The following is a 27,961-nucleotide window of genomic DNA, read 5'->3' as shown; positions in this document are numbered from 1 at the left end:
TAGGGGCAAGTGGCGTTAGCGAGTAACAGCAGCGCCTATGAAGGTCGCTACAGGAGAGGTGGGTGGCCAGCACCACGCCCGGCCGCCTTTGTCTCCCCAGTGGCGATGTTTACTACACACCGCTACACCAGCTACTCATTTGAGGCCGAGTTAATCTAGCGGAGGCCCAGCACCCGGTTCAGATAATCGTCACTGGTGGTGTTGGTGGCCGTGAGCGGGAATCGAACTCGCGGGTGGCCGGGTTCGTAGCGTGTGCACTGTACAGACTGCCGATAGCGCCACCACTCGGCAGCAGCGTCTCCACGCAACATCACACAAAAACTTTCCTCATCACACACACACACCTTTGAATGTCATGACACGTGTGTGTGTGTGCGTAATGAGTCGTAACACGTGTGTGTGTGTGTGCCATGAGTGTGTAAACATCGCCACTAGGGAGACAAAGGCGGCCGGACGTGTTGCTGGCCACCCACCCCCTCCTGTAGCGACCTTCATAGGCGCTGCTACTCGCTAACGCCACTTGACCCAACCGTGTGTCACGGAGATCTTTGCCTCTGTGTACCACGACATCGACGGCGTGTGTGGTGCACGTGGTGCTCAAGCGGCTGAAAGCTATGCGGCGAACATTTCACATCAGAACCCGCGGCCCACGTGGTCCCCCTCTGACGTCACCGAGCGCACAGGCTTCCCGCGTTGCATTCTGGGATTGAATTCGTCGAGAGCAGTCGCACGGTAGGTGGAGCTCCTGCTCCTTAGGTGATGTCTCTTTAATTTGTGTGATATCTCGTCACGAAAGTGGGATTATTTGTCTTTCACATTTCTTAAATAATCCGGGAACATTTTACAAATGTTCAATAAAAGGCGTACACCTTTTGGCGTCATGTGGTCGAGCACCAATTGGGTCGAGGCTCAAAAGAAAGCCGTCCCTTGGTGTGGACCAATCAGTTTCAAGGGCAATGCATCATATATTATCAAAGTATGTTTTTTGTTTGCATTTTGACTTCAGGTATTGTGGTTAATGCAGACATGAATCCTTGTTAAAAGGTTTCAGTTTTGTTGCCAGAAAAAAAGGGGAAAAACCCTATTATTACATTTTGGTACTGGCAAAGGAGGTCTAATGATGAAGTGTCCTACTTCTTGGTTATTTCGGTAAAGTCACGTAGAAGGGAAATAATACAATTAAATAATAAAAATAAAACATTATAAAATAAAATTCTCACAATGTTTTATTTTATAATTTTTATTGTTATTATTTTATTATTTACCTTCTACGTGACTTTACCGAAAGAACCAAGAAGATTAATCCCTGCAGTCGCGAAAGCTTTAAATCGAAAGTTTCCTACTTGTAGGCATGCAGTCACCAAAAAGCTGACATTCATAATAAAGGTTTTTGGGTTAGATCGCGTAAGTAAGTCATGACAAACCACAGGGTCTACTTAGCCATGAATGTGATTTCAAAGTGGACAGTCTGAATAGGATCATTGGTGGGGGTTTTCACATCTACGTTATGGTGTACATGCGTAGATGCGTGCGTTTGGCCGTGTGACGCTGAGTGATGTCCTTATGCTCTAACGGACGCAAACCCAAATCCCAGTTGTAGATTTACTCAGCTCACCATTCCTTTGGTGTTGACAAAATTAGGACCGTGTGTGTGTTTTTTTGTTTCCCGTAACTGCAATGTCTATGTATGTTGAACCTCTTTGGCACCGTACGTAGCCAAACGTGCGAATGGGAGGTGCGGGGTGAGGGACAAAAAACTAAACACAACAAGGGGCCATCCATTTAGTAGGCACGCAAAAGTCTGTCAAAACTTGAGCCCTCCCCCCCACCCTGTACGCACGCATACTTTTTACACCCGCCCCACCTGTGTACATACGCTTGAAGCACCCCCCCCCCCCGAATCCTATAGAACGGCTGATATTGAATCCACGCAGAAACGATCAAGGACTATCTTAACTATTTTGAAGACCAATATAGACAAATTATTATCGAGGCTTCACCCCCCCCCCCGTTTCCTATGCGTACGTACATTGTCAGTCGACCCCCCATACACAAGCATACGCATTTGGGTTAACCGCCCCCTCCCCCCTCCATGCGTACGTACTCAATGGATGGCCCCCAACAAGCAGTTCTAAATAAATTTGCTTTCAATCTAGATGAGTTCAAAGTGCATCATTGAGGTCATCCTGTGCGGAGACAACCTGCCAAGGGACTCCGGGCATTTCCACTAATTTTATTTGGTATTTATTTGGTGCTTATTTCATCAACCCTGAGAGATGATGGGCTGAGGTGATGTTAATACCTAATACATACTCGCCTGACAGTCCAATGCTACAAACTCACATCACAAAACAGTGACACAAGCTCAATTGACAGCATGGACAACGGCTCATGTGAAAGTATACGCACAGATATCAGTTCCCCTTACATCAAAAACACTGACGTTTTATTTCACAAGCCCTCTGCACAGTACAGACATGGGTACAATCTCTATTGAGGTCCAGGATAATCGATGCCACATAAACACCTTAAGTGATCACATATCCCTTAGCTAAAACTGATTTATATTAAATGATCCGTTTAACACGTGGGCTTTCGCGACCAATATCATCCATAAGAGGGTTTTTTGGGTTAGATCGCGTAGATATATAAATTTGTCGTTATTTTACGTCGTACTCAGATTGTAAATGTTGTGGCTTGGCTCTCCAACACACCGGCGTGCTGTACTAGTGACGAATTGGCCACGTTCTGTTTACGTGACAACCCTTACTAATTTGCTGTGTCGGGTGGTGGTGGGTTTTAACGACACATTTATATATTTACGCGATCTAACCCAAAAAAACCTCGATCATGGATTAAATTATCCACTTGTCTACTTGTTGCATTTGTTTACCCAGGAGGGCCCCACCGTGTGTCTCATGGCTGTTTTTCAAGAGAATGCTGCCAAATTTTCGTCATGGGGCAATCATGTCATAGGGCGATGATGTCATAGGGGCGATGATGTCGTAGGGGTGATGATGTCGTAGGGGCGATGATGACAAAGGGGCGATGTCATAGGAGTGATGATGTCATAGGGGCGATGATGTCAAAGGGGCGATGTCATATGAGTGATGATGTCGTAGGGGCGATGATGACAAAGGGGTGATGATGTCGTAGGGGTGATGATGACAAAGGGGTAATGATGTCGTAGGGGTGATGATGTCGTAGGGATAATGATGTCGTAGGGGTGATGATGTCGTAGGGGCGACGTTTGCCTTTTGGCGTTGTTCTCTGCTCTATATCACTGGTGAGACAAGGCCACAAAGGAAGCTCTCTCTGGTGAGGCCAAGTCAGTTTCTAGCACAATGCTTACGTTATTATCAAAGCGTGTTTCTTTGCATGTTTTACCACAAGTATGTGTGGTTAATGCAGGTTCGATGCCTTGCAATAGGGGTCTATTTGGTGAGTGAACATGTTAACACCTCCTGTGTTATTCCCAGAAATGGTAAAACCTTTTTTCTTATTTATTTATCAGTCGGGGGCAATGATTGCTTTCTTTACAATTGAGTAATTTACTCAATTTGGATCAAGACGCCGGCACATAATCGGCTACTCTTGCACTTATTTGTGTCACGGGACCTTGAACGTTTGCCGCGAAGCAAACGGCACGTGCGTCCACGTCGCGTTCGCATCATAGATACACACTGCAGCATTATCCAGGGCGGCCGCTGGAGTTTAACCGCGAACCTCTTCTTGCAACGATCGGCGAACGTGCGGCCACGCCGTCAGGTTGCCTTGGCAGCAATCCACTGGCCCACGACGCATGAATGTGTGCGTCGCGTTGTACGTGATGAAGGCGTTACTGATATATCTGTGCGTTTGTGTGTCCGCGCGTGACTAGCAGCAATGGATGAACCTGTCGTCATCGCAGAGGCAGGGATGCACTTCACGCCTGCCGGTACTACTCCATTCACTACAGTATAATCGTAGCGCCCGATCCACTGCTACGTCTCTGCATCTAGCGCACACACGCACAACTCGAGTTCACTGCATTATCAACAGCCACGATCAAAGACAGTGGTCACCGCATTGCGCACTTTCAGATATGCTTTTGCGGCCGTCTGGAACGCTCTTCCTTCCGATATTAGGAAGCCACTGGAGCTATGCACTTTTAAATCATCTAGATTGACAAACTAATTTCTTTAAAACTGATTTTTGTGTTAGTTTTGTGTCTTTCCCCGCACCTCTGATTAGAACATCTCCATAATGGCATGATCCCGCCATACAACAGTCCTAGAACCTGCACACGTTCTCATTTCATTTCTCCGTTTGCGTAATTACATCAAAAACACTGACGTTTTATTTCACAAGCCCTCTGCACAGTACAGACATGGGTACAATCTCTATTGAGGTTCAGGATAATCGATGCCACATAAACACCTTAAGTGATCACATATCCCTTAGCTAAAACTGATTTATATTAAATGATCCGTTTAACACGTGGGCTTTCGCAACCAATATCATCCATAAGAGGTTTTTTTGGGTTAGATCGCGTAAATATATAAATTTGTCGTTATTTTACGTCGTACTCAGATTGTAAATGTTGTGGCTTGGCTCTCCAACACACCGGCGTGCTGTACTCGTGACGAATTTGCACATTCTGTTTACGTGACAGCCCTACTAGTTGGCTGTGTCGGGTGGTGGCGGGTTTTAAGGACACATTTATATATTTACGCGATCTAACCCAAAAAAAACCTCTATCATGGATTAAATTATCCACTTGTCTGTGTCGTTTTGTTGCATTTGTTTACCCAGGAGGGCCCCACCGTGTGTCTCATGGCTATTTTTCAAGAGAATGCTGCTAAATTTTCGTCATGGGGCAATCATGTGTGCGTCGCGTTGTACGTGATGAAGGCGTTACTGATATATCTGTGCGTTTGTGTGTCCGCGCGTGACTAGCAGCAATGGATGAACCTGTCGTCATTGCAGAGGCAGGGATGCACTACACGCCTACCGGTACTACTCCATTCACTACAGTATAATCGTAGCGCCCGATCCACTGCTACGTCTCTGGAGCTATGCACTTTTAAATCATCTAGATTGACAAACTAATTTCTTTAAAACTGATTTTTGTGTTAGTTTTTTGTCCTTCCCCGCACCTCTGATTAGAACATCTCCATAATCGCATGATCCCGCCATACAACAGTCCTAGAACCTGCACACGTTCTCATTTCATTTCTCCGATTGCGTAATTTCTTCTTGGGCGTGTTCCTCCTTTGGCTTCCATTCCATGATTAAGTCTCATCCCTCAACGATGCTATACCACTCAATAGAAGACACGTAAGAGATTAGACTGAGCTCTTGTAAGTGATGCTCTCCTTGTTGATGCTTACTCTGCTTTCAATGCACATACACGTTCTTGGTACGTACGTGTATGTGTGCGTGTATGGACAGCGCTAGTGTAGCAGTTAGTTCACCGCGCTACAAACCCGGTTACCCGAGTTCGATTCCCGCTCACGCCCGCCAACACCAGTGACGATTATCTGAAACGGTCTTGGGCCTCCCCTAGGTAGACTCGGTCTCAAATGACTAACAGGTGTGATGTGTGAACGTTGCCACTGGGGAGCCAAAGGCGACCGGGCGTGGTGTTGGCCACCCACCTCTCTTGTGTGCCACAGCGCCGACGTTCATAGGTGCTACTCGCTCACAGCACTTGTTCCAACAGTCCATTAAAGGATATACGGGGGATCTTTGTCTTTGTTTTGTGTGTGTGTGCATGCAGATATCCTCTGGAAATTCGGAAGTAGAATGACACCGTTTGAGCATGATGAACTCACACGCTACAAGCGCATCTATTATTTCAAGATCCGTCAGCCATCACAGAGTTCTTTCAACGATGTCCATGATTTCACAAGTCACCACTACAATTTGGTACGTACCCTCAACCAAGGTTCATGTGGTTTCCAACCAATTCACATCTCACTGTAAACATAACACCCCTGGTTTAACACATAGGATTTCTCTTCTTGGTTCTTTCAGTAAAGTCACGTAGAATGGAAATAAAATAATAAAAATAAAACATGATAAAATTCTCACGACGTTTCGGCCACAACACAAGTAGCCTTCTTCAGGTGAAGGAACAGAACTGTCGGGACGACAGCGCTTCAATGAACACTGCTAAGCTTGGCAGCGTCTTTTAAGCTGGGTGGGAGGAGCAAAGCGCCTTGACAAAGGAGTTTACATATCAACAGAAGAATTTAGCGTTGAAGTAGCTGTGTTAATGTGTTGGATTAGCAACACACTGCTAATCCAACACAGTTTAAAAGACGCTACCAAGCTTAGCAGTGTTCATTGAAGCGCTGTCGTCCCGACAGTTCTGTTCCTTCACCTGAAGAAGGCTACTTGTGTTGTGGCAGAAACGTCGTGAGAATTTTATTTTATTATGTTTTATTTTGTTATTTCCATTCTACGTGGTGACTTTACCGAAAGAACCAAGAAGAAGAATCCCTGCAGTCACGAAAGCTTTAAATCGAAACATAGGATTTCGTGACCAATATTATCCAAAATTAAAAAATGTTTTGGGTCAGAACACATAAATATAAATGTGTTGTTAACCCACCGCCACCCGACACAGCCAATTAGTATCGGGGTTTGTCACGTAAATAAAACGTGCCAATTAGTGACTGCTTCAGCACACCAGTGTGTTGACGAGTAAATCCACAACATTTACCATTTGAGTACTTTGTGGGTTTACTCTCCAACACACTAGTGGGCTGAAGCAGTTACTAATTGGCACGTTTTATTCCCGTGACAAAACCTCTTACTAATTGGCTGTCAGGTGGTGGTGGGTTAACAACACATTTATATTTACGCGATCTAACAAAAAAAAAACCTTCATTATGAATAACACCCCAAAAACACTGCACGCTTACTTACACTTTGTCTGAGTGACGTACTGGATTGCTACTGCAAGTGTATAGATAAATTGTATTACAGGAAATGTTGTTGCCAGTATCAACATGATGAAGAGAAAAGAAGACGCTCCACCTTTTCCTGGCAACAACAACGCAGGAGGTGTTCAGACACCCAAGTAGACACCCAGATATTATCAGAACGAGCTTGCTTGGGTCTCTTACCACGATGGTGTGTGGTTAACGCATACCTGATGCCTTACAGTGGGTGTCTATTTGGTGTTTAAACATCTTCACACCTCCTGTACTGTTGCCTATTTTTTTTCATCAGGTAATTTTTTTTACCTCAACCTTACAGAATAAAAAAAAAATTGGGGCTTTTAGATGTTCGAGTAAAAAAAGCAACGATTTGAGGCCCTGTGCCGCATGTCAGAGTAATGCCTCTTGTAGCAGTGCCAGTTAACTTACATTCCCCATTTCACGTAGCCCACATGGTGGCAATGTTCACGTCAGGATTGTAGACTTTGCCACCCAACACTCGGGATCTTCTCTGGAGGCTGACAAATCTTTTGGTCTGCGTCCCGTAAAATGTGTTCACGAATCACAGCCACTGGTGCTCATAGACAGATCGGTATACGGACAGACAAAAATCATGATTACAATACTTTTTAATAATTTTCTCTGAAAAATATGAATGCGAGCACTGTACCGATTGAGCACTGGTTAAATGAGTGCTAAGTTGTGATTGAGCACTGACTGAATGGTGCCGAGATGTTAACTACCTCGCCTGGTATACAAGATGTCGTGGGTTCAATAGCCTGCTGTATATTTGGAGTTTGCATGTTCTCCCCTTGGTCCCGTGGATTTTGCTCCGGGTCCTCTGGGTTTTCCCTCAACACTTAGAATCAACGTCACGCATTTAGAGTATTTGGCTGCTATAAATTTCCACGTGATAAGTCACTTCGTTGAGCGATATCATTTGTGATAGCCAGGTCGCTTCTGAAAAAGAGCTATATAGCTCAGCGGGTCTTACCTGGCAAAATAAAAATAACAGTTTGGTTTGAAAATGTTGTTTTATCTGAGTGTAAATCGAATTCTTTTGTAATGTTTTCCAGGTCCAGGATGAGCATCTGGCATATAGGTACCAGTTCCTGAGTGTGCTCGGAGCGGGAGCATATGGCCAGGTGATCCGATGCCTGGATCACAAACATAAGCGGGAAGTAGCTGTGAAAATGCTGCAGCACGAATCATAGTGAGTTTATATCTGGAATTGTGAAGAGAAGAGTTTGAAGAGATTGCGTGAATATAAATGTGCCGATTAGTGATTACTTCAGCACGCCGGTGCGATGAAGAGTAAACCCACAGCATTTACAGTTGAATATGACGTTTTCGCTGGTGATTACAACCAGCATCATCAGGCGATTTTCCAGAATTGTGAAGACGTCTTCCTCCTTCCGGTCGTTAATTGAGCAAGATGACATCATCACCGTAAGCCTATCAGGCGCAAAGATCAGAGGGGGGTTTATTCTACTGTAATATAAGTCACAATGGAATATGTTAATCTGAAAATATGCAGGACATATTACCAGATGGGTTAATCATAATGAATCAATATATGATGTCTTGAATAGCCAATTGTGAATGTTGTGGGTTTACTCGCCATCACACCGATGTGCTTAAATAATAGATCATTGGCACGTTTTGTTCACGCGACAAACCTTACTGATTGGCTGTGTCGGCTGGTGGTGGGTTAACGATACATTCACATTTATGCGATCCTACCCAAAATCCTTTTATTATTAATAATATTAGTCACGAAATCCTGCGTGTTAAATCAACTCGCATCGGTGTATATTTCTAGGAGACAATGCTGAAAAATCTAGATAGTGATCAGCAGTCGATGTTTCCTCTCTGAATAGTATTATAGATAAAACATCATCAGGAAAGAAAATGTTCGAAGTGGAATTCCTTTTATATGAGTGATCCCTGTAATATTTAGAAATTTCCATCGCTAGCTCAGGTGCAGTTATGGGGAGGAGTGCTTACCCAAATTGCTGGGTTGCGCTGTTAAGGCATTCCACCTTCCTGCGATGGGGATGTATATATGTTGAACTTCTTTCGTGCCGTACGTAGCCAACCGTGTTAATCGGAGGTGCGTGGGGGAATCATCAAATAATACATGATTTAAATGCATGCCTATAAAGGGCACCATACTTCAATAGGGATTACCGTTGGTACGGCTATTTTAATACACACAATGGACAGGAAGGACAAGATCAAAGGGCTTGCATAATGTACAATCATCATGTATGTTAACTCAGTAATCCCCCCCCCCCACGTGGTGCAAGAGCGCAGAAGCGTGGTCACCACATCTACGCCTCTATATAAGGAACTAAACAGGTGGCCTTCTCCACAAATCTGGCTGTCGCCTGATGAAGCTAGTTGTAATTACTGGCGAAACGTCGTACTCAGATTGTAAATGTTGTGGCTTGGCTCTCCAACACACCGGTGTGCTGTACTAGTACACTAAACTATACACTACACTATACACTACACTACTATACACTACACTACTATACACTATACTACTATACACTACACTATACACTACTATACACGTCACTATACACTACACACGACTAAACACTACTATACACTTCACTATACACTACACACTACTATACACGACATTATACACGAGTGCTGTACTAGTGACGAATTGGCCACTTTCTGTTTACGTGACAACCCTTACTAGTTGGCTGTGTCGGGTGGTGGCGGGTTTTAATGACACAACATTTATATATTTACGCGATCGAACCAGAAAAACACCTCTATTATTAAAGAAATGTGTTGATGCGGCCACCTTGTTTCTCAACGTGCAGTACTAAGAGCGGGGTGAGACTCGTTCACCACTTTTCTCTCCGCAGCGCCAAGCCATACCGTTCCAAAAGGGAGGTGCAGATGCTTAAAGCGTTGCAGTCGAAAGAGAAAAACAACAACTACGTCATCAAACTCCTCAACACCTTCACCTTCAGGGGCCATTTCAGTCTGGTCCTTGAGCTTTTGACGTGAGTTGTTGTGGGTGTCGCTCCTCCGCCCTCCCTTGTTGCTGGAGGGCGACTGCCTCCAACTGCCCAGTAGCAGCGTCCATCACGAGCCTCCTCCCCGCAACATACATACACATAACACAATGCATCTGCTTCATGATTATAAACAGCGATGGGAAACGGGAGCACTTGTCAGCCGTGCACGAGGACACTGTCCCCCACGGGGCCCTACATCACCGGCGTGGGGAATGTTTGTGAGCGACCGGCTACGGTAGAGTCGACATCCGGCTCTTGCGAGGAGCCTCGTCTCCAATACGCGCCGCATGCGCATTGGTCACGAAGAAGAAGAAGGGAGCGTAACCATGCGTGCCGCTCTGTCTCGCAGGGGAGACCTCAGACAGCAACTCAAGTTGGCTCCCACGGCCTTTACCCTGCCCGAGGCCAAGGTGTACGTGAGGTCCATTCTGAAGGCCCTGCAGAAACTCAAGAATAAAAAAATCATTCACGGAGACCTGAAGCCGGTGAGTGAATACAACGGCCTGCAGCGTCATTGACATCCCACCCAGAGTGCCCTACCCACCCACAGCGCCCCACCCACAGCGCTTCGTGCATCTCAGTGGCAATGCTCTAAGCCAGTGGTTATACTGGTAGTAGGAGACGTAGTGGACTGGAAGCCCAACCGGGATTAATTCACAGGAGGCAGGGGATTAATTGTGTATGTCTGTGGATGTCTGTTCACGTGTATCCGGACACCCGGATAAAATGGGAGGGGTGGGGCCGGGTGGAGAGGGGAGGGTGGGGAGGGGCTGGGTGGGGAGGGGAAGGTGGGGAGGGGAAGGTGGGGAGGGGAGGGTGGGGAGGGGCTGGGTGGGGAGGGTGGGGCTGGGTGGGGGGTGGGAGGGGTGGGGCTGGGTGGGGCTGGTCACCTCGTGGTGCCCTTATAAAACTCAACGTTTAACCTACTCACGCTGGCTTGTGCCCGCCCTCACAGTCGGGCATATTTGCGGAATACACCACGTGGTGCCGCCGTTGACCCTGGCCATTGACCGAGCAACCCAACGTTCCCACCAGCTCCCTGAATTTTGTTTCAACCGAGTACCCCCCTTGCCTGACCCAACATGGTCCTGATAAATAAATGTATGAATAATGAACATCAATACTTTAACTAATTGTCCATTTTGCGAAGTATGCTAACTGGCCAGTAACTGCAAGCGAATACAAACAAAAATCAACGGGCGCGCTTTGCACGCGTGACGTCATTTGTTATATCCTTATAGGTTACCATATGGATTTAAATGTTATCGTTATTTTATATCGGTAGATTTATACAACACGGTTGTTCACCAATGACTCTCTCGTCTGATATAATTTCACCTCACGTTTATAAATCACCTCACGTTCATAAATCTATTTACTTTATAAATCACCTCACGGTACCCCCAAGAGGTCTGCGTAGCAATAACTTTGACTTGCAACGTTCACACTTTTTGAGGAAACAATTTCACGATTTAAAAAATAGTTGAACCCTATCGTAAAACAGATGACCCATTAGTATTAGAACTGAAGTAGAGAGTCGCAATCCAGGAGTGTTTTTGAAACTATAACCTAAACTACTTTTTATTTAAGGCCCCACTGAGCTGTGTAGCTTTTTTTAGAAGCAACCTGGCTATCAAAAATGATAGCTGAACGCAGTGGCTAATCATCATGTGGAAACATATATATCAGCCGAATACTCTCAGCGTCTGATGTTGATTCTAAATGTGGAGGGAGAAACCGGAAAAATCCATGCAACTACTGGGAAAACATGTACACTCCAAATATACAGCAGCAGCAGACATCAGGGTTGGGATCAAATCCACGGCCTCCTGCGTACCAGGCGAGGTATCTAACATCTTTGTCTTCTCCAGGAAAACATCCTCATCAAGGACCAAGACACCAGCGATGTCAGACTCGCAGATTTTGGTCTCAGCTTTCAAGAGTGTCCCAATTGTAAGTGAGCTCACATGAGTGGGTGTGTGTTGGGGAGACTGCCCCCCATCTCCCCGTTCTCCTGTGACCCACCGTTCTCCGACTCTCCCCCCCTCGCGGCTGCCCCTCGTGGCATGATTTAAATGGCTGCACTAACCACCTTGCGAATGCGCCGCTGTGCCCCTCTCGTACACGCCAACCACGAGCTGCCCAGTGGCGAGAGTACCCACGCGGGCAGAATACACGGGACACCACAACGCGCGGGCTCACAAGTTAACGTGCACAGCGAGCGTGCACGCGCGGGCAAAATATACGCACGTGCGAAAACGCAGGAAACCACAACGAACAGGCTCACAACACCAGGCACCCCCCTCCGTACTCACAGAGACAACACGACACGGTTTAATGTCTACTGGCGATTTATTCCTCGATTAATGAAGCCACCCAACCTGTGTCAGTGTGGACCAGCAGGGCAGATCTAACCTATCTCTCTACGGTCTAGGACCCAATTTGTCCCGTCTCTCCCTACTCACTCTCCTTAACGGATATTCCCTCTTAGACTTACCTCCCCTCTCCGTACTTACGATCCGCTCTCGAGGTGTAGGTAGTCGCAGAGAGGCGAGGCTGCACGTGGCTTTTGCTGGGGGGCTGGACCTAGCTGCTCTGCCACCCGTCTCACGGACGTTCGAGTAGCAGGGGACGATCACTCCTCGGTCCCTCACTCCAAAAGACCCCGGGCAAAAGAGAGGCCTGCTTCTCATTTTCGACCCTTTTTATTCCCCTACTTCAAAGCCCAGGCGCCGCCGATCCGCTGGTCTCTCATCCAATCAGGAGCCTCGGATTTCCCGCTCTCTGCCAATCAGATCATCCCTCCTCCCCGACGCCCGCCCTCTATTGTTTAACCAAGTGCACGGCATGCAGGACCTCCTGTACCGCCCCACCCCCCACCTGCCTGCCGATCCGCGTGTGTTTTGGGTGTTTCCTCATTGCGGTTCTCAGTGAGTTCGCCATCGCCATACAATGTTAGATTAATCCACGGCGCCGCAGTGTCGTTCGGCCTGGGGGGGGCTGCCAATTCCCTGGCCCTGAGAAACCGTGGAGCACCCCCACGAGGGGGGCTCTCGGGTAAAAACTCAGGGGCAGGTGACCCCCCCCCCCCCCACGAGGCCCTACGTGAGTGCAGGTGTGTGTTCACGTGGAGGGTGGCGGGGGAAGCGCCGTGACGGAGGCCGGGTGGCTTCTCCACTGCAGCACCCCCGTTGCAGGCACGGCTCCCACGGGGCGGCTTCGCTGTCGTGGCACCACGTGTGTGTACTGTGTGTGTACTGTGTGTGTACTGTGTGTGTGTACTGTGTGTGTGTACTGTGTGTGTACTGTATGTGTGTACTGTGTGTGTACTGTGTGTGTACTGTATGTGTGTACTGTGTGTGTGTACTGTGTGTGTACTGTGTGTGTGTACTGTATGTATGTACTGTGTGTGTACTGTATGTGTGTACTGTGTGTGTACTCTATGTGTGAACTGTGTGTACTGTATGTGTGTACTGTGTGTGTGTACTGTGTGTGTGTACTGTATGTGTGTACTGTGTGTGTGTACTGTCCATAAGCTTAACCCTAATGATATTCTCATAAGTTTGGATGTGACGTCTCTGTTCACGAGGGTTCCGGTCAACGGGCCAATTAAATTACTCGACACTCTGGTAACGAACAAAGGTTTAGCCAAAGATATCCCAAGACGAGCTGAACACTGTCTAAAGAACACTTACTTCTTGTGGCAAAGTTACTTCTATAAACAATAGGAAGGAGCAGCAATGGGCTCTCCTTTGTGTCCTGTGATAGCGAATTTGTACATGGGAGATTTTGAAACAAAAGCAACAGCTTCAAGCACACTAAAACCATCTGCTTGGTTGAGATATGTGGATGACACATTGGTGGTCTGGCCACACGGCAAAGATACACTGAACGCATTTCTAAATCATCTCAAATCGCAAAACCCATCCATCCAGTTCACCATGGAAGTGGAAGCTGACAGAACTCTACCATTTCTGGATATTCTGCTCGGACGGGGTCGAAATTGTAAAATAACACAGCGTTTGTCGAAAGAAAATGCATAGTGATGCCTATCTGAATGCAGAGTCACACCATCACCCCGCACAGAAATCTGCTCTTATCAAGACGCTCATTCGTCGAGCTAAGAAAGTGTCAGATGGTGACAGTCTGAGAAGTGAAATTCAACATGTTAAACAAGCGCTGCAAATGAACAGTTACAATTGATGCACAAATCAACAGGGCATTGAATGCCAAAACCAAATCAAGTAACATGAGAATTGAAACTGCCCAAGTAATTAAAATGATCAAAATAACGTACATTGCGGGAGTAACTTATAAACTAGCCAGATGTTTGGAAAAAAAAAACATCCGAGTCAGATATGGCACGGTACATAAAATACAACAACAAAAAATCTGGTACAAAAGTTACATTACCGAAGCTATCAACAGAAGGGGTGTACAGGATTAACTGCACTTGTGGCAAATGTTATGTTGGGCAAACAGGACGAATGATCAACACGAGACTAAAAGAACATCAGAGAAATATTAAATACTTCCATATACAACTGTCAGCAGTAGCAGAACACGCGTGCCAACAAGGACACTCAATTGATTTTGATAATGTTTAAGTTCCGTGCAAAACTAGCTACTACTGGCCAAGACTACCGTAATTAGATAATCTATCGAAATTGAAATAAATAAAAAATAATTTTAATCGTTCGGATAGCGACCGCATTAGTGCTGCGTGGAAGAGAATCATCAAATAATACGTGATTTAAATGCACGCCTATAAAGGGCACCATACTTCAATAGGGATTACCGTTGGTACGGCTACTTTAATACACAATGGACAGGAAGGACAAGATCAAAGGGTTCACATAATGTACATGCATCATGTATGTTAACTCAGTAATCCCCCCCCCCCCACGTGGTGCAAGAGCGCAGAAGCGTGGTCACCACATCTACGCCTCTATATAAGGAACTAAACAGGTGGCCTTCTCCACAAACCTGGCTGTCGCCTGATGAAGCTAGTTGTAATTACTGGCGAAACGTCGTACTCAGATTGTAAATGTTGTGGCTTGGCTCTCCAACACAACCGGTGTGCTGTACTAGTATACTACACTATACCCTACACTATACACTACACTACTATACACTACACTATACACTACACTACTATACACTATACACTAGTGCTGTACTAGTATACTGCACTATACACTACACTATACCCTACACTATACACTTCACTATACACTACACTATACACTACACTACTATACACTACACTATACACTACACTACTATACACTACACTATACACTATACTACTATACACTACACCACTATACACTTCACTATACACTACACTATACACTACACTATACACTACTATACACTACATTATACACTGTGTGTACTCTGTGTGTGTACTGTATGTGTGTACTGTGTGTGTACTGTGTGTGTACTTTATGTGTGTACCGTGTGTGTGTACTGTGTGTGTACTGTATGTGTGTACTGTGTGTGTACTGTGTGTGTACTTTATGTGTGTACCGTGTGTGTGTACTGTGTGTGTACTGTGTGTGTACTGTGTGTGTGTACTGTGTGTGTACTGTATGTGTGTACTGTGTCTGTGTACTGTGTGTGTGTACTGTGTGTGTGTACTGTGTGTGTACTGTGTGTGTGTACTCTGTGTGTGTACTGTGTGTGTGTAGCGGTTAGTGTAGCGGTTAGTGCGCTGCGCTATAAACCCCGGCGACCCGAGTTCGATTCCCACTCACGGCACACCAACACCGGTGACGATTATCTGAACCGGTCCTGGGCCTCACCTAGATCGACTCGGCCTCAAATTAGTACCTGGTGCGATGTGTAAACATTGCGACTGGGGAGACAAAGGCGGCCGGGCGTGGTGCTGTCCACCCACCCCGCTGTGTGCCGTGCCTGCCTTGAGAATAATCCACGCGACCACAATGGGCATCAGGGTCGGTATCGAACCCACGACCTCCCTGTGTACCAGGCGACATAGTTAACATCTCTCGCCCCCATGGCAAGAGATGCCAATGCAAGATATATCGACATCTTTTGTTGTTGTCGTTCTTTTTTTGTAGTCTTCAAGAGGTTTGGCACGGAGCAGTACACAGCGCCAGAGATGTACCTCAAGCTGCCCATCACGTGCTCCGTGGACATGTGGTCCCTGGGCTGCGTGGCTGCTGAGCTCGTGACTGGCCATTACCTCTTCAACAGAAAGTTGCAATGTCACCATCTGGAGAGGGTCATCGAGGTATGCTCGAGGTCTTTCTAGGTCAACAACAACAACGATTAGAATCTGAATGTGTGTTTAATACTGGAGGAATCCGATGAGCCATGAAGCTCTTTGTCACAGGGTTTTTTATTCTACAAGATACGTGTGGCGAGATGTTAACTACGTCGCCTGGTACGCAGGAGGTCGTGGGTTTGATTCCGACACTGACGCCTGCTGCTGCTGCTGTATATTTAGAGTCTGCGCGTTCTCTGTCTCTCTCCCCGTGGTCACTGGGTGGATTTTCCTCCGGGTCCTCGGGTTTTCCCCTCCACATTAGGAACAACAACAACAACATCACCACGCGTTTCAGAGTATTTGGCTGTGGCTATACATTTCCACATGACGACAAGCCACACCGTTGAGCTATCAAGTGTGATAGGCCAGGTTGCTTCTGCAAAAGATGCTGCACAACTCAGTGAGGCCGTCACCTGAATGAAATAACAAGTCAGCTGCAGTTAGTTCAGTATAAACGCGGTTTCATAACAGACCCACGACATGTCACGAACCGCGAAGCGAGTCCCATGTGCGTCGCTCCGTGCGTCTCTCCGTGTGCGCAAACAGAGTATTTGGCTGCGAGAAGAAGTTATCACGTGATGGCAAGCCACTTCGTGAAGCTATCCATTGTGATGGCCAGGTTGCTTCTGAAAAAGAGCTACTATAGCTAAGTGGGGCATTACCTGGTAAAATAAAAAAAATAGTTGAGTAGTAATAGGGAATAGTAGTACTGTACTGCACAATGATGGTCGGTGTAGGTTGGTGAAGGGGAGCAGAGCATGGAAGCATATGAAGTACAACAATAGATTTTATTGCACTGCCCAGTAATGCACACCACGTAATCCCGACAATCTGGTGTGGGCAATGGTCACTCATCCGAGCACTTTGCAGGCCAAAACCTGCTGAGCTTCTGAGATCCGACGAAAGTGGTCGAAGGTAAGTCGACCGGACGGACACACGTAATCGCGTGTGCATCAACGACTAATCTCTCGACTGATCTCGCCCACGTCAACTCATCACCGCTGTGGTGTGCGTGCGTGCGTGCAGATCCTGGGGGTGCCGCCAATGACTGTCATCGTAACCTCGAAAGCGAAGCTCATTTCCTTTGGTGAGTGGAGGAGGGGGCGGCGGTCGCTACTTGCGCTGGCACTTCTCCTAGAGCCGTGTGGCCATGTAGCCAGCGATATTGCCCTCTGTTTTAATCTGTTTTCCCTTTATCGGCCATGAGCCGACGGGGAATCTCCACGTGCAAGTGCATCTTTGAGTCTGAGATTTGACGTAGCCAACCGTGCTCATTGAAGGTGCAGGGGAAGGACAACAAATTAAACACAAAAAAGCTGTTTCAAGAGAAATTAGTTTTTTAATCTCGACGATGATGATTTAAAAGTGCACAGCTCCCAGTGGCTTCCTAATATCGGAAGGAAGAGCGTTCCAGACGGCCGCAGAGGCGCATCTTAAAGCGCCGTGCGATGCGGTGACCTCCGTCTTTGTTCGATGGCGAGGTATAGTGGTTCATTTGCGGCAAGCGCTTTGTGTGCAACGAGCACGACCTCATCATGTATTCGTTCAGCAACACTGAAGCGACATTCAAGTCGTGCGTAAAGTGCGCACTGCGTTGCAGTCTTCATCCCAGCACTAATTCTCCGTGTCCTTGTTTGTTTCGTAAAACAGGTCACATGGGCGAGATCTTCGTCAAGAACAAGAAAGTAATCCCGGAAAGCTTACCCCTCAACGAAGTGCTTGGGACGGAAAATATCCATTTCCTCAATTTCATCAAAGGATGTCTCACGTAAGTGGCACACCACCGCCCACTGCACATTATCTTCGTCGATAATTCAATTCACATCTGCGATCAACACTCACCTGACAGATGCAATTTCGTTGAGATTGGGCAGCTGCTTGTCCTGTCAGGGGCAAAATGTTTTTGATGACGTCATCTGACGGTCAACCACGTGACGTGATACGGTTGTCGGTAAAACTGCGTGCAGCCTGTTTATCCTATCACGCGATAGTAGCTGTGTTCCTGAAGAACAACATGTTTAGGAAAAATCGCATTATAATAAGCAATATATAACGTAGGGTAAAGCGCAGTCCGCGATAATGCGTGAGGTGCATACGCAGGCCGAACAAAGACCGAGGCGCGTGGTGGGCATGGTGGGCAGCATCCAGAAGCATCCACCAGCATCCCAATGTCCCTGCGTTACGTTGCGCCGAGGCGGCCGCACGACCGCTTGTCCCTACTCGCACTGCGACGTAGTTCCAGTCGCTCGATGGTGTCGTGAAAGCACCATGCGGTGCTATTCGGAGAACAGACCGTACAGCTCGCGCCTACTCCATGTTTGAAGAGGAGTGGGCCTTCTTGACCGCTTTATTTATTTCCCTTCCCCTCTCTCCAGGTGGGATCCCATGTGGAGGTTCACGCCTGAGGACGCCCTCGAGCACGAGTGGATGGCGGACAGCTCCCTCTACCTGGATGCGGAAGCGTTCCTGACGCCGTCTAGCCAGGCCGAGGGAACCTTTTTTACCCCCGGCAATAATTGCAGTACGCTCAGCGAGATTGACGACGACTCCTCTTCCGGTGGATGCGGGTCACCCGATCCGGCGGCTTCCGCCCCGTCGCCGCCGGCGTCCTCCGAGAGTGTGGGTTCGTACGTGACGGCTTTCGAGTGGCTTCACGAACCGTCGGGCGGGGCGATCCCCTCCGCGTCCGGCGAGAGGGGCACTGAGAAGGGCCTCAGAGAAGACAGCAGCTGGGACGGCGGCATTAGCTGGACCATGAGTCAGGGGAAGTGAGTCTTTGTGTGCGAGTGGTGCATTTGGTGAAGTTTTGGGGCTGGCTGGGTTGTTGAGTTAAAGTGCCTCCCCTTTTGGCAACGGGCGTAGAGAATCCATATTCTTTGGGTCTTTCGGTAAAGTCACGTAGATAGGTTCAAATTAAATAACAAAAAAATAACAAAAAACTGCGACGTTTCGATCGCAACGCAAGCGGTCGTCATCAGGAAAAGTGGGTTAGATTCTAAAGGCAAACTGTTTATAAAGGTTTGAAATGGGCGTGGCCCAAATGTCAGCAGCCAATGGTAATGTGAGTGGTGGGTAGCAACCATGACGGTGGTTGGTTTTCCACCAATCAAAGGGCTGCCAGGTGAAAATTGGCATGTTGATAGAAGATCGCAGAGCCACCGCCACCTCCAGGTCGGCACGCGAATTGGCTGTGGTAGTGTGAACCTGTTAATGAACAACGAACATCGGAAGGTGGTAGGATGGGAACATCACAGCCAGTTATGACTTAAACTGGTTGATAACGTCCTTCCAATGATTGCTCAGTTTGTACCCATCTTCTCGGTGGAAATTGTGTCTGTGTCTGTATATATGGATGGCTTCGTGAACGAATCTTTGTTGATAGCCAGTGGGTTTGCAGAGTACCTTCGTCTTAGAGAAATCAATTCCGTGTGAGTTCACCGCATTAAAACAATGATCAGCCACGGCCGAGGTATTGGTCCTACTCACGAACACGGTCCGAGACATGTCGCTTAGTTTCCCCAATGTAACTACTGGCGCAGACACAAAATGTAATGACTGCCGCAGACACAAAACCATCACCTTGCCATATAGCAGGGGTCACCAAAAAGATTCCAAAATCATGAGCAAACACAAGATCCAGGTTCGATTTAACACTGCATAAAATTCGTGATCTGATCCCATCTGTGAAAGATGTGATCCCTGACTTGCAATACCCCGGCGTCTACAAACTAAGCTGTGTCTGCGGCAGTAGTTAAATTGGGGAAACTAAGCAACATGTCTCGGAACGTGTTCGTGAACATAAGGCAGATCTGAAACACGGTAGTTACGTAGTTACTTTATTGTTATTGACAGGGCCAGGGTTGTGTAGCACTATAATGGGTAGGTGTGGGGAGCGGTGGCGCAGCGGTTAGCACGTGGCAGTACGAACCCGGAAACCCGAGTTCCATTCCCGCTCACGGCCACCAACACCCAGTGACGATTATCTGAACCGGTCCTGGGCCTCCCCTAGGTCAACTCAGCCTCAAATTAGTACCTGGTGCGATGTGTAAACATTGCGACTGGGGAGACAAAGGCGGCCGGTCGTGGTGCTGGCCACCCACCCCTCGTGTGCCATGCCGGCCTTCATAGGTGCTCGCTAACAGCACTTGCCCTCACAGGTGATATAAACGGGGGATCTATGCTATACGGAGGATCTTGCCCTGTGTTTCTTCATGTACGGTAGGCGTTACATTTAAAACTGACGATAATTTGTACTTCTCATGTTAACGAAAAAAGTTGTTCGAGCGTGGAACATTTTGGGGCTGAAACGTCTCTCAGCTGTTAACACGGGCCAGGAGACCATGGGCGGTGCTTGACGCATCCCGCTCGTCGCCTCGCGAGACGCGCCCCCTGTAGTAAGTGGGTGCTGCCGTGAATGCCTCAAGTACGGATGAGGAGCATATCAATGTTACGGGCATTTTGTCTCTACCAGCTGGGTTCCGGTCCCCTGCACCAGCAAGGAACATCGCCGTCCTGACGACGGGAGGGATGAAGACGCCGCCGCCACCATCGCCGCCGCCACCACGGTCCCCACCATCTCCACCGTCACTGCCACCATCGCCACCGCCACCACCGTCCCCACCATCTCCACCATCTCCACCGTCACTGCCACCACCGTCCCCACCATCTCCACCATCGCCACCGCCACCACCGTCCCCACCATCTCCACCATCTCCACCATCTCCACCGTCACTGCCACCACCGTCCCCACCATCTCCACCATCTCCACCATCGCCACCGCCACCACCGTCCCCACCATCTCCACCATCGCCACCGCCACCACCGTCCCCACCATCTCCACCATCTCCACCATCTCCACCGTCACTGCCACCACCGTCCCCACCATCTCCACCATCGCCACCGCCACCACCGTCCCCACCATCTCCACCATCTCCACCATCGCCACCGCCACCACCGTCCCCACCATCTCCACCATCTCCACCATCTCCACCGTCACTGCCACCACCGTCCCCACCATCTCCACCATCGCCACCGCCACCACTGTCCCCACCATCTCCACCATCTCCACCATCGCCACCGCCACCACCGTCCCCACCATCTCCACCATCTCCACCATCGCCACCGCCACCACCGTCCCCACCATCTCCACCATCTCCACCGTCACTGCCACCACCGTCCCCACCATCTCCACCATCGCCACCGCCACCACCGTCCCCACCATCCCCACCATCTCCACCATCTCCACCATCTCCACCGTCACTGCCACCACCGTCCCCACCATCTCCACCATCTCCACCATCGCCACCGCCACCACCGTCCCCACCATCTCCACCATCTCCACCGTCACTGCCACCACCGTCCCCACCATCTCCACCATCTCTACCATCGCCACCGCCACCACCGTCCCCACCATCTCCACCATCGCCACCGCCACCACCGTCCCCACCATCTCCACCATCTCCACCATCTCCACCATCGCCACCGCCACCACCGTCCCCACCATCTCCACCATCTCCACCGTCACTGCCACCACCGTCCCCACCATCTCCACCATCGCCACCGCCACCACCGTCCCCACCATCCCCACCATCTCCACCATCTCCACCATCTCCACCATCTCCACCGTCACTGCCACCACCGTCCCCACCATCTCCACCATCTCCACCATCGCCACCGCCACCACCGTCCCCACCATCTCCACCATCGCCACCGCCACCACCGTCCCCACCATCTCCACCATCTCCACCGTCACTGCCACCACCGTCCCCACCATCTCCACCATCTCCACCATCGCCACCGCCACCACCGTCCCCACCATCTCCACCATCTCCACCATCTCCACCGTCACTGCCACCACCCCCACCGCCCCCTCCACCACCACCTCCGTCGCCGATGATGATGATGTCGGCAGTGGGCCGACGGAAGCCCGGAGAACTCGGCGAAGATTCGCAGGCACTAGGAGGCGCTTCTGGAAATTTCTCTCTTTCGTTCGGAATCACTGTTGCTGTTGCACGAGCGGAGAGGACGATGATCCTGTCACAGGGCCGGCCATTCGCCGCCCTGGAGACAAAGTTTAGTTTTATTTCTGGGGGGGGGGGGGGGGGGGGGACTTACATGGCTCGTGAGTGTGTCTCCCTATTAGGTGCTGTGTGTCTTACGGAATAAATGCTGGGGGGGATTCACCACGGCCTCGGGGAATCTTCCGGTGCCAGCATCTCGTGCGAAGACTGGGAGAGAACCAAGCGGAGGAGTGGCGGGAGGATGGCTGCCCATCATCACCACCACACCACACGCATGGGACTAGCCCAGATCAACGATAATTGACATTCGGAGCTGTCACCTTGCATGGTGTCCTCCCAGCCAGCCTAGCTTGTAATCTCAGCCATTGTCAAGAGGGGAGAGAGATGGAAAGCGATCATGTACTGTGTTCAAATGTTGTAAAATATAATGGGGTTCAATGAAAAAGGGAATCATTGTTAAGTATAAGATATATTGTAGATCTCCATGTATATATACTGTAAGAAACAAATTTAGTTTTGTAAGAAAAGAAAAAAAATCTGTTATTTTTCATATTACTTGAGTCCGGATGCTGTTTGAAGAAGCGCGATGAGTCCCCGCAATTACACACAGACACACACACAGACACAACGACACACACAGACACACACAGACACAACGACACATACACAGACACACACAGACACACACACAGACACAACGACACACATAGACACGACACAGACAAAACGACACACACACAGACACGACACACACAGACACACGCACAGACACACACACGACACACAGACACACACAGACACAACGACACACATAGACACGACACAGACAAAACGACACACACACAGACACAACGACACACACAGACACACACAGACACAACGACACATACACACACAGACACACACACAGACACAACGACACATACACAGACACACACAGACACACAGACACAACGACACACATAGACACGACACAGACAAAACGACACACACACAGACACGACACACACAGACACACGCACAGACACACACAACGACACACAGACACACGCACAGACACAACGACACAGACACACACAGACACAACGACACATATAGACACAACGACACAGACACAGACAAAACGACACACACACAGACACATACAGACACGACACACACAGACACACACAGACACAACGACACACACAGACACGACAGACACACATACACGACACACACAGACACAACGACACAGACAAAACGACACACACAGACATATACAGACACGACACACACAGAGACAACGACACACACACAGACACGACACAGACACGACACACACACAGACACAACGACACAGACACGACACAGACACAACGACACACACAGACACAACGACACAGACACACAGACACAACGACACACACACAGACACACACATACATACAAAGACACAAAGACACACAACAACGATCCCACGTGTAGCGATAACAGACTGTTACAGAAAGTGTTGTTCGTGAGCACCTATGAAGGCAGTCACAACGCCCGGCCGCCTTTGTCTCCCCAGTGGCGATGTTTACACATCGCACCAGGTACTCATTTGAGGCTGAGTCGACCTAGGGGAGGCCCTGAACCCATTCCAATAATTGTGACTGGTGTTGGTCGTGAGTGGTAATTGAACTTGGATCTCCGGGTTGGTCTCGCCGTCGTTAACCACTAATCACAAACAACAACAACCGCCAATCGCCACTAAGTGATGGTGACGTCACCACGGGCGCTTGTGCCAGGCCAGGTGCACTTTAAGGCCACGTAAAGTGTCGAGAGTCCGCTGGCAGGAGGTCACGGGACAGACCCAGCAGGTGCCACGGGTCGACTTAGATGACTACTGGTAGATACACCTGTGGGGCCCGACGTCCACCCCACCGCCCTCGCTAGGCAGGTGGGGCACGATGTCCGCCCGGTCCGCTCCACCGTGTCGGTTGGCTCCCGCCGAGCCCTCGCCGACCGAGTGACGGGGCCCTCCGCGCTAGCGCCCTCTCCGAGGGACATCCTCGTGCTGCTGGCTCGTAGCCGCAAGAGGTTAGACCACACACCCGTGCACTCCGCACGTGCACGGCGACCAGTCCGCCCGGCACGCCGCGCCGCACAGCTCCCCACTCTTCAACGGAACCACGGGGGCCGAGGCCTATACGTTGAGTTTTCTCGTGCGCACGGTGGGCGCGTGCAATTCCTCGTCGGTACCGCCCTCCGCACGCGTTGCCGTCGTCCGTTACGCGTGGCACCTTCCCACGGGGGCAGGGACGGCTCGTGCGCGCCCCCGTCGCCTGATTACCCCGCCCTCTACCCACAATACCTCTTGTGTTTGTTTTTGTCACTGGCTCTGCACCCCGACGGGTGCCACTGATGGGAAGGAATGGAGGCGATCGCTGCTCACTTTTGGCAGAAAAATTGCCACAATGTTATGAACTCCCTTTGCTTTGAAGGCAATCTGAGGCAGCTCTGTAGTGTCCGCTTCCGTGGGCCGTTCCCTCCGCGCACGACGGATTGCGTTGCCGCACGAGACATGCGAAGAAGCGATTCTTTGTTACGTTCCGCAGTGCTGCCGGCGTGAAAGTAGGGTGCCACGGTGGCTAGGAGATGTTAACTCCCCCACCTGGTATGCAGGAGGTCATGGGTTCGATCCCGACCCTGACGCCTGCTGCTGCTGTATATTTGGAGTTTGCGTCTCTCTCTGCCTGTGGTCGCGTGGATTTTTCTCCAGGTCCTCTGGATTTTCCCTCCACATTTATAATCAACATCGCCACGCATTTCAGAGTATTTGGCTGCTGCTATAAATGTCCACATGACGACAAGCCACATCGTTGAGCTATCATTTGTGATAGGCCAGGTTACTTCTGCCAAAGACGCTATATAGTTCAGTGGGCCTGGTACAATAAAAAAGTTAGTTGTAGTTCAATATAAATGCTTATTTATAATTAACAAATCAACACATGTCACGAAACTTTCCGTAACGACACCGGCACGCGGACTCAGCCCCGTGTGCATCTCTCGGCGTCTTCGTGCGTCTCTCTGTCTCTCTGTGTGTCTCTCTGTCTCTCTGTGCGTCTCTCTGTCTCTCTGTGTTTCTGTCTGTCTCTGTGCGTCTCTCTGTCTGTGTGTCTCTCTGTCTCTCTGTGCGTCTCTCTGTGTGTCTCGCTGTCTCTCTGTGCGTCTCTCTGTGTGTCTCTCTGTCTCTCTGTGTGTCTCTCTGTCTCTCCGTGCGTGTCTCTGTCTCTCTGTGCGTCTCTCTGTCTCTGTGTGTCTCTCTGTGTGTCTCTCTGTCTCTCTGTGCGTCTCTCTGTGTGTCTGTCTCTCTGTGTCTCTGTGTGTCTCTCTGTGCGTCTCTCTGTCTGTGTGTCTCTGTGTCTCTCTGTGCGTCTCTTTGTGTGTCTCTCTGTCGCTCTGTGCGTCTCTCTGTCTGTGTGTCTCTGTGTGTCTATGTGTGTCTCTCTATGTGTCTCTCTGTCTCTCCGTGCGTGTCTCTGTCTCTCTGTGCGTCTCTCTGTCTCTCTATCTCTCTGTGTGTCTCTCTGTGCGTTTCTCTGTCTGTGTGTCTCTCTGTCTCTCTGTGTGTCTCTCTGTGTGTCTCTCTGTCTCTCTGTGCGTCTCTGTCTCTCTGTGTGTCTCTCTGTCTCTCTGTGTGTCTCTGTGTGTCTCTCTGTCTCTCTGTCTCTCTTAGCGTCTCTCTGTCTCTCTGTGCGTCTCTATGTCTCTCCGTGCGCATCTCTGTCTCTCCATGCGTCTGCGCGTGTCTCTCCAATCCCCCAGGGCGCCTCGGGTTGGGCAATCAGGAGCTCCACCTGTGCCCGCAGCCGGTGGCCGTCCTTCCGCCCTACGAGCCGTGCACCGCACACTGCGGCATCGACTGCTCCATGACGTCACCTCCAGCGGCAGGCTCCTGGCCTGCGGCAGCAACCGGTACGAGCTGGGTTCAAAGTCTCATTTCTCTACCACTGCTCCTCTGTGGTTTGTTTATCGTCCTTCCCCCGCACCTCCGATTAGCGCGATTGGCTACGTACGGTGCGAAAGAAGTTCAACGGGCGAAACTAAAACTATTAAACCAAACAATTGTTTTATTTTACCAGATAAGGCCCACTGAGCGATGTAGCTCTTTGTCAGAAGTGACCTGGCCACAATTGATAGCGCAACAAAATGGCTTAATACGATGTGGAAATGTACGGAGCCAAATACTCTAAACGCGTTTTTCTAAATGTGGAGGGAAAAACCGCAGGAACCGGAGAAAAATCCACGCGACCGCGGGGAGAGAAAGACGTGCAAATATACAGCAGCAGCAGGCATCAAGAATCGAACCCACGACCTCCTGCGTGCCAGGCGAGGTAGTTAACATCTCCTAGCCACCACCTACATACAATACATACAAAGACAAATGAAGTGACCTGGCCACAATTGATAGCGCCTATGAAGGCCGGCACTGTGGCACACGAGGGGGTGGGTGGCCAGCACCACGCCCAGCCGCCTTTGTCTCCCCAGTGGCGATGGTTTACTACACACCGCGCCAGGTACTCATTTGAGGCCGATTTGACAACTGCACCGGGACGTATGCCCACCCTGGCCCCCCTCCGCCCCCCCCGCCCCCTCTACGTCTGCCCGACGCGAACCGCAGGTACAACAAACTGGGCCTGGATAAGATCTCGCACGACGGCGACGACGCCGCGTGCCCCGCGGAGCAGACGGAGGAGTCGCTGGTGCTCTCGCCGGTGCAGTCCAGCCCGCTGGACGGTGCCCGGGTGGTCCACGTGGCGCTGGGCACCGCTCACTCCGCCGCCGTCACAGGTGGGGCGCGAGTTGTGTTCAGATGCTTGAACAGCAAATATAAACCTTTTGCAAGGAATCAAGTTCCCGCATTAATCACACACGGTACTTGTTGTGAACGTGCAAATAAAAACATGCGCTGATAATTATACGTGGCGTTGTCTTTGAAACTGATTTGGCCGACACCAGAGACGGCCTTCGTTAGGGCATAGTCTCACCAGTGTCAGACCGGGGAACGACGCCAAAAGGCGAACATGATGTATGTCGACATTCTTTCGCACTGTACGTAGCCAACCGTGCTGATCAGATACTTAAATCTCCGTCTGCCTTGTCTTCGTCGCTCTCCTTCACCTCCGTCGTGTGCATCGTCCTCAAAATAACGAGCTGAGCAATTCTGCACGTAGCGCTCGTGCCCTTGTGACCGACTCGGTCGTCAGTCCTGACGCGGTCAGTCGTGCCACGTTTGTAATCCACCAGGACGCACTCTCTCTGGTGTGTCCGTCTGTCCCATCTCTCTTTGCCTCGTGTGTAGGGCGTCTCACTCCGCCTCCATCTCCCCCGTCTGTCTCGTCCTGTCCCTGCACCCCCCCGTCTTCCTCTCTTCGGTCACCGGCCCTGGCAAATTCTTTGCCGATCTCGCCGCGTCTCGTCGTGCAGACACGGGCACGTGCTACACGTTTGGAAGCAACCAGCACGGGCAGCTTGGCGGGGGAGCTCGCACGAGCAGCCGGGCGCAGCAGCCGGTGGACGGGCTCGGCGGGGTGAAGGTGGTGCAGGTCACGTGCGGCGATGCCTTCACCGTGGCCGTCGCCGATAGTGACGACGACGCTGCCGCTGCTGCTGGTGCCGCCGCCACCGTGTGCGTGTGTGAACGTGCGC

General features: G+C 49.8%; 1 protein-coding gene across 2 annotated transcripts; it reads left to right on the top strand.

Annotated features, from left to right (window-relative positions):
- The first annotated feature begins 76 nt into the window (after positions 1–76).
- Positions 77–22,840, top strand: LOC142930386 (uncharacterized). 2 transcript variants are annotated; one of them, XM_076072690.1, is made up of 13 exons: positions 77–732; positions 3,884–3,937; positions 4,942–4,995; positions 5,762–5,910; positions 8,006–8,142; positions 9,818–9,958; positions 10,323–10,458; positions 11,845–11,926; positions 16,060–16,232; positions 17,295–17,355; positions 17,919–18,036; positions 18,644–19,036; positions 20,740–22,840. In XM_076072690.1, the coding sequence occupies exons 2-13, from the start codon at positions 3,886–3,888 to the stop codon at positions 22,343–22,345; spliced, it is 3,102 nt and encodes a 1,033-aa protein (XP_075928805.1). In that variant the 5' UTR covers positions 77–732; positions 3,884–3,885; the 3' UTR covers positions 22,346–22,840. The 2 variants fall into 2 exon arrangements, with proteins under 2 accessions (XP_075928805.1, XP_075928804.1); XM_076072689.1 differs by having other exon boundaries at positions 4,939–4,995.
- Positions 22,841–27,961: the final 5,121 nt, after the last annotated feature.

This window comes from Petromyzon marinus, chromosome 38 (genome assembly GCF_048934315.1).
Source record: "Petromyzon marinus isolate PM22_M1 ecotype Great Lakes invasive population chromosome 38, UKy_Petmar_22M1.pri1.0, whole genome shotgun sequence".
Lineage (NCBI taxonomy): Eukaryota > Metazoa > Chordata > Hyperoartia > Petromyzontiformes > Petromyzontidae > Petromyzon > Petromyzon marinus.
Note: the sequence above shows the minus strand (reverse complement) of the source record. Positions and strands in the feature narration are given on the sequence as shown.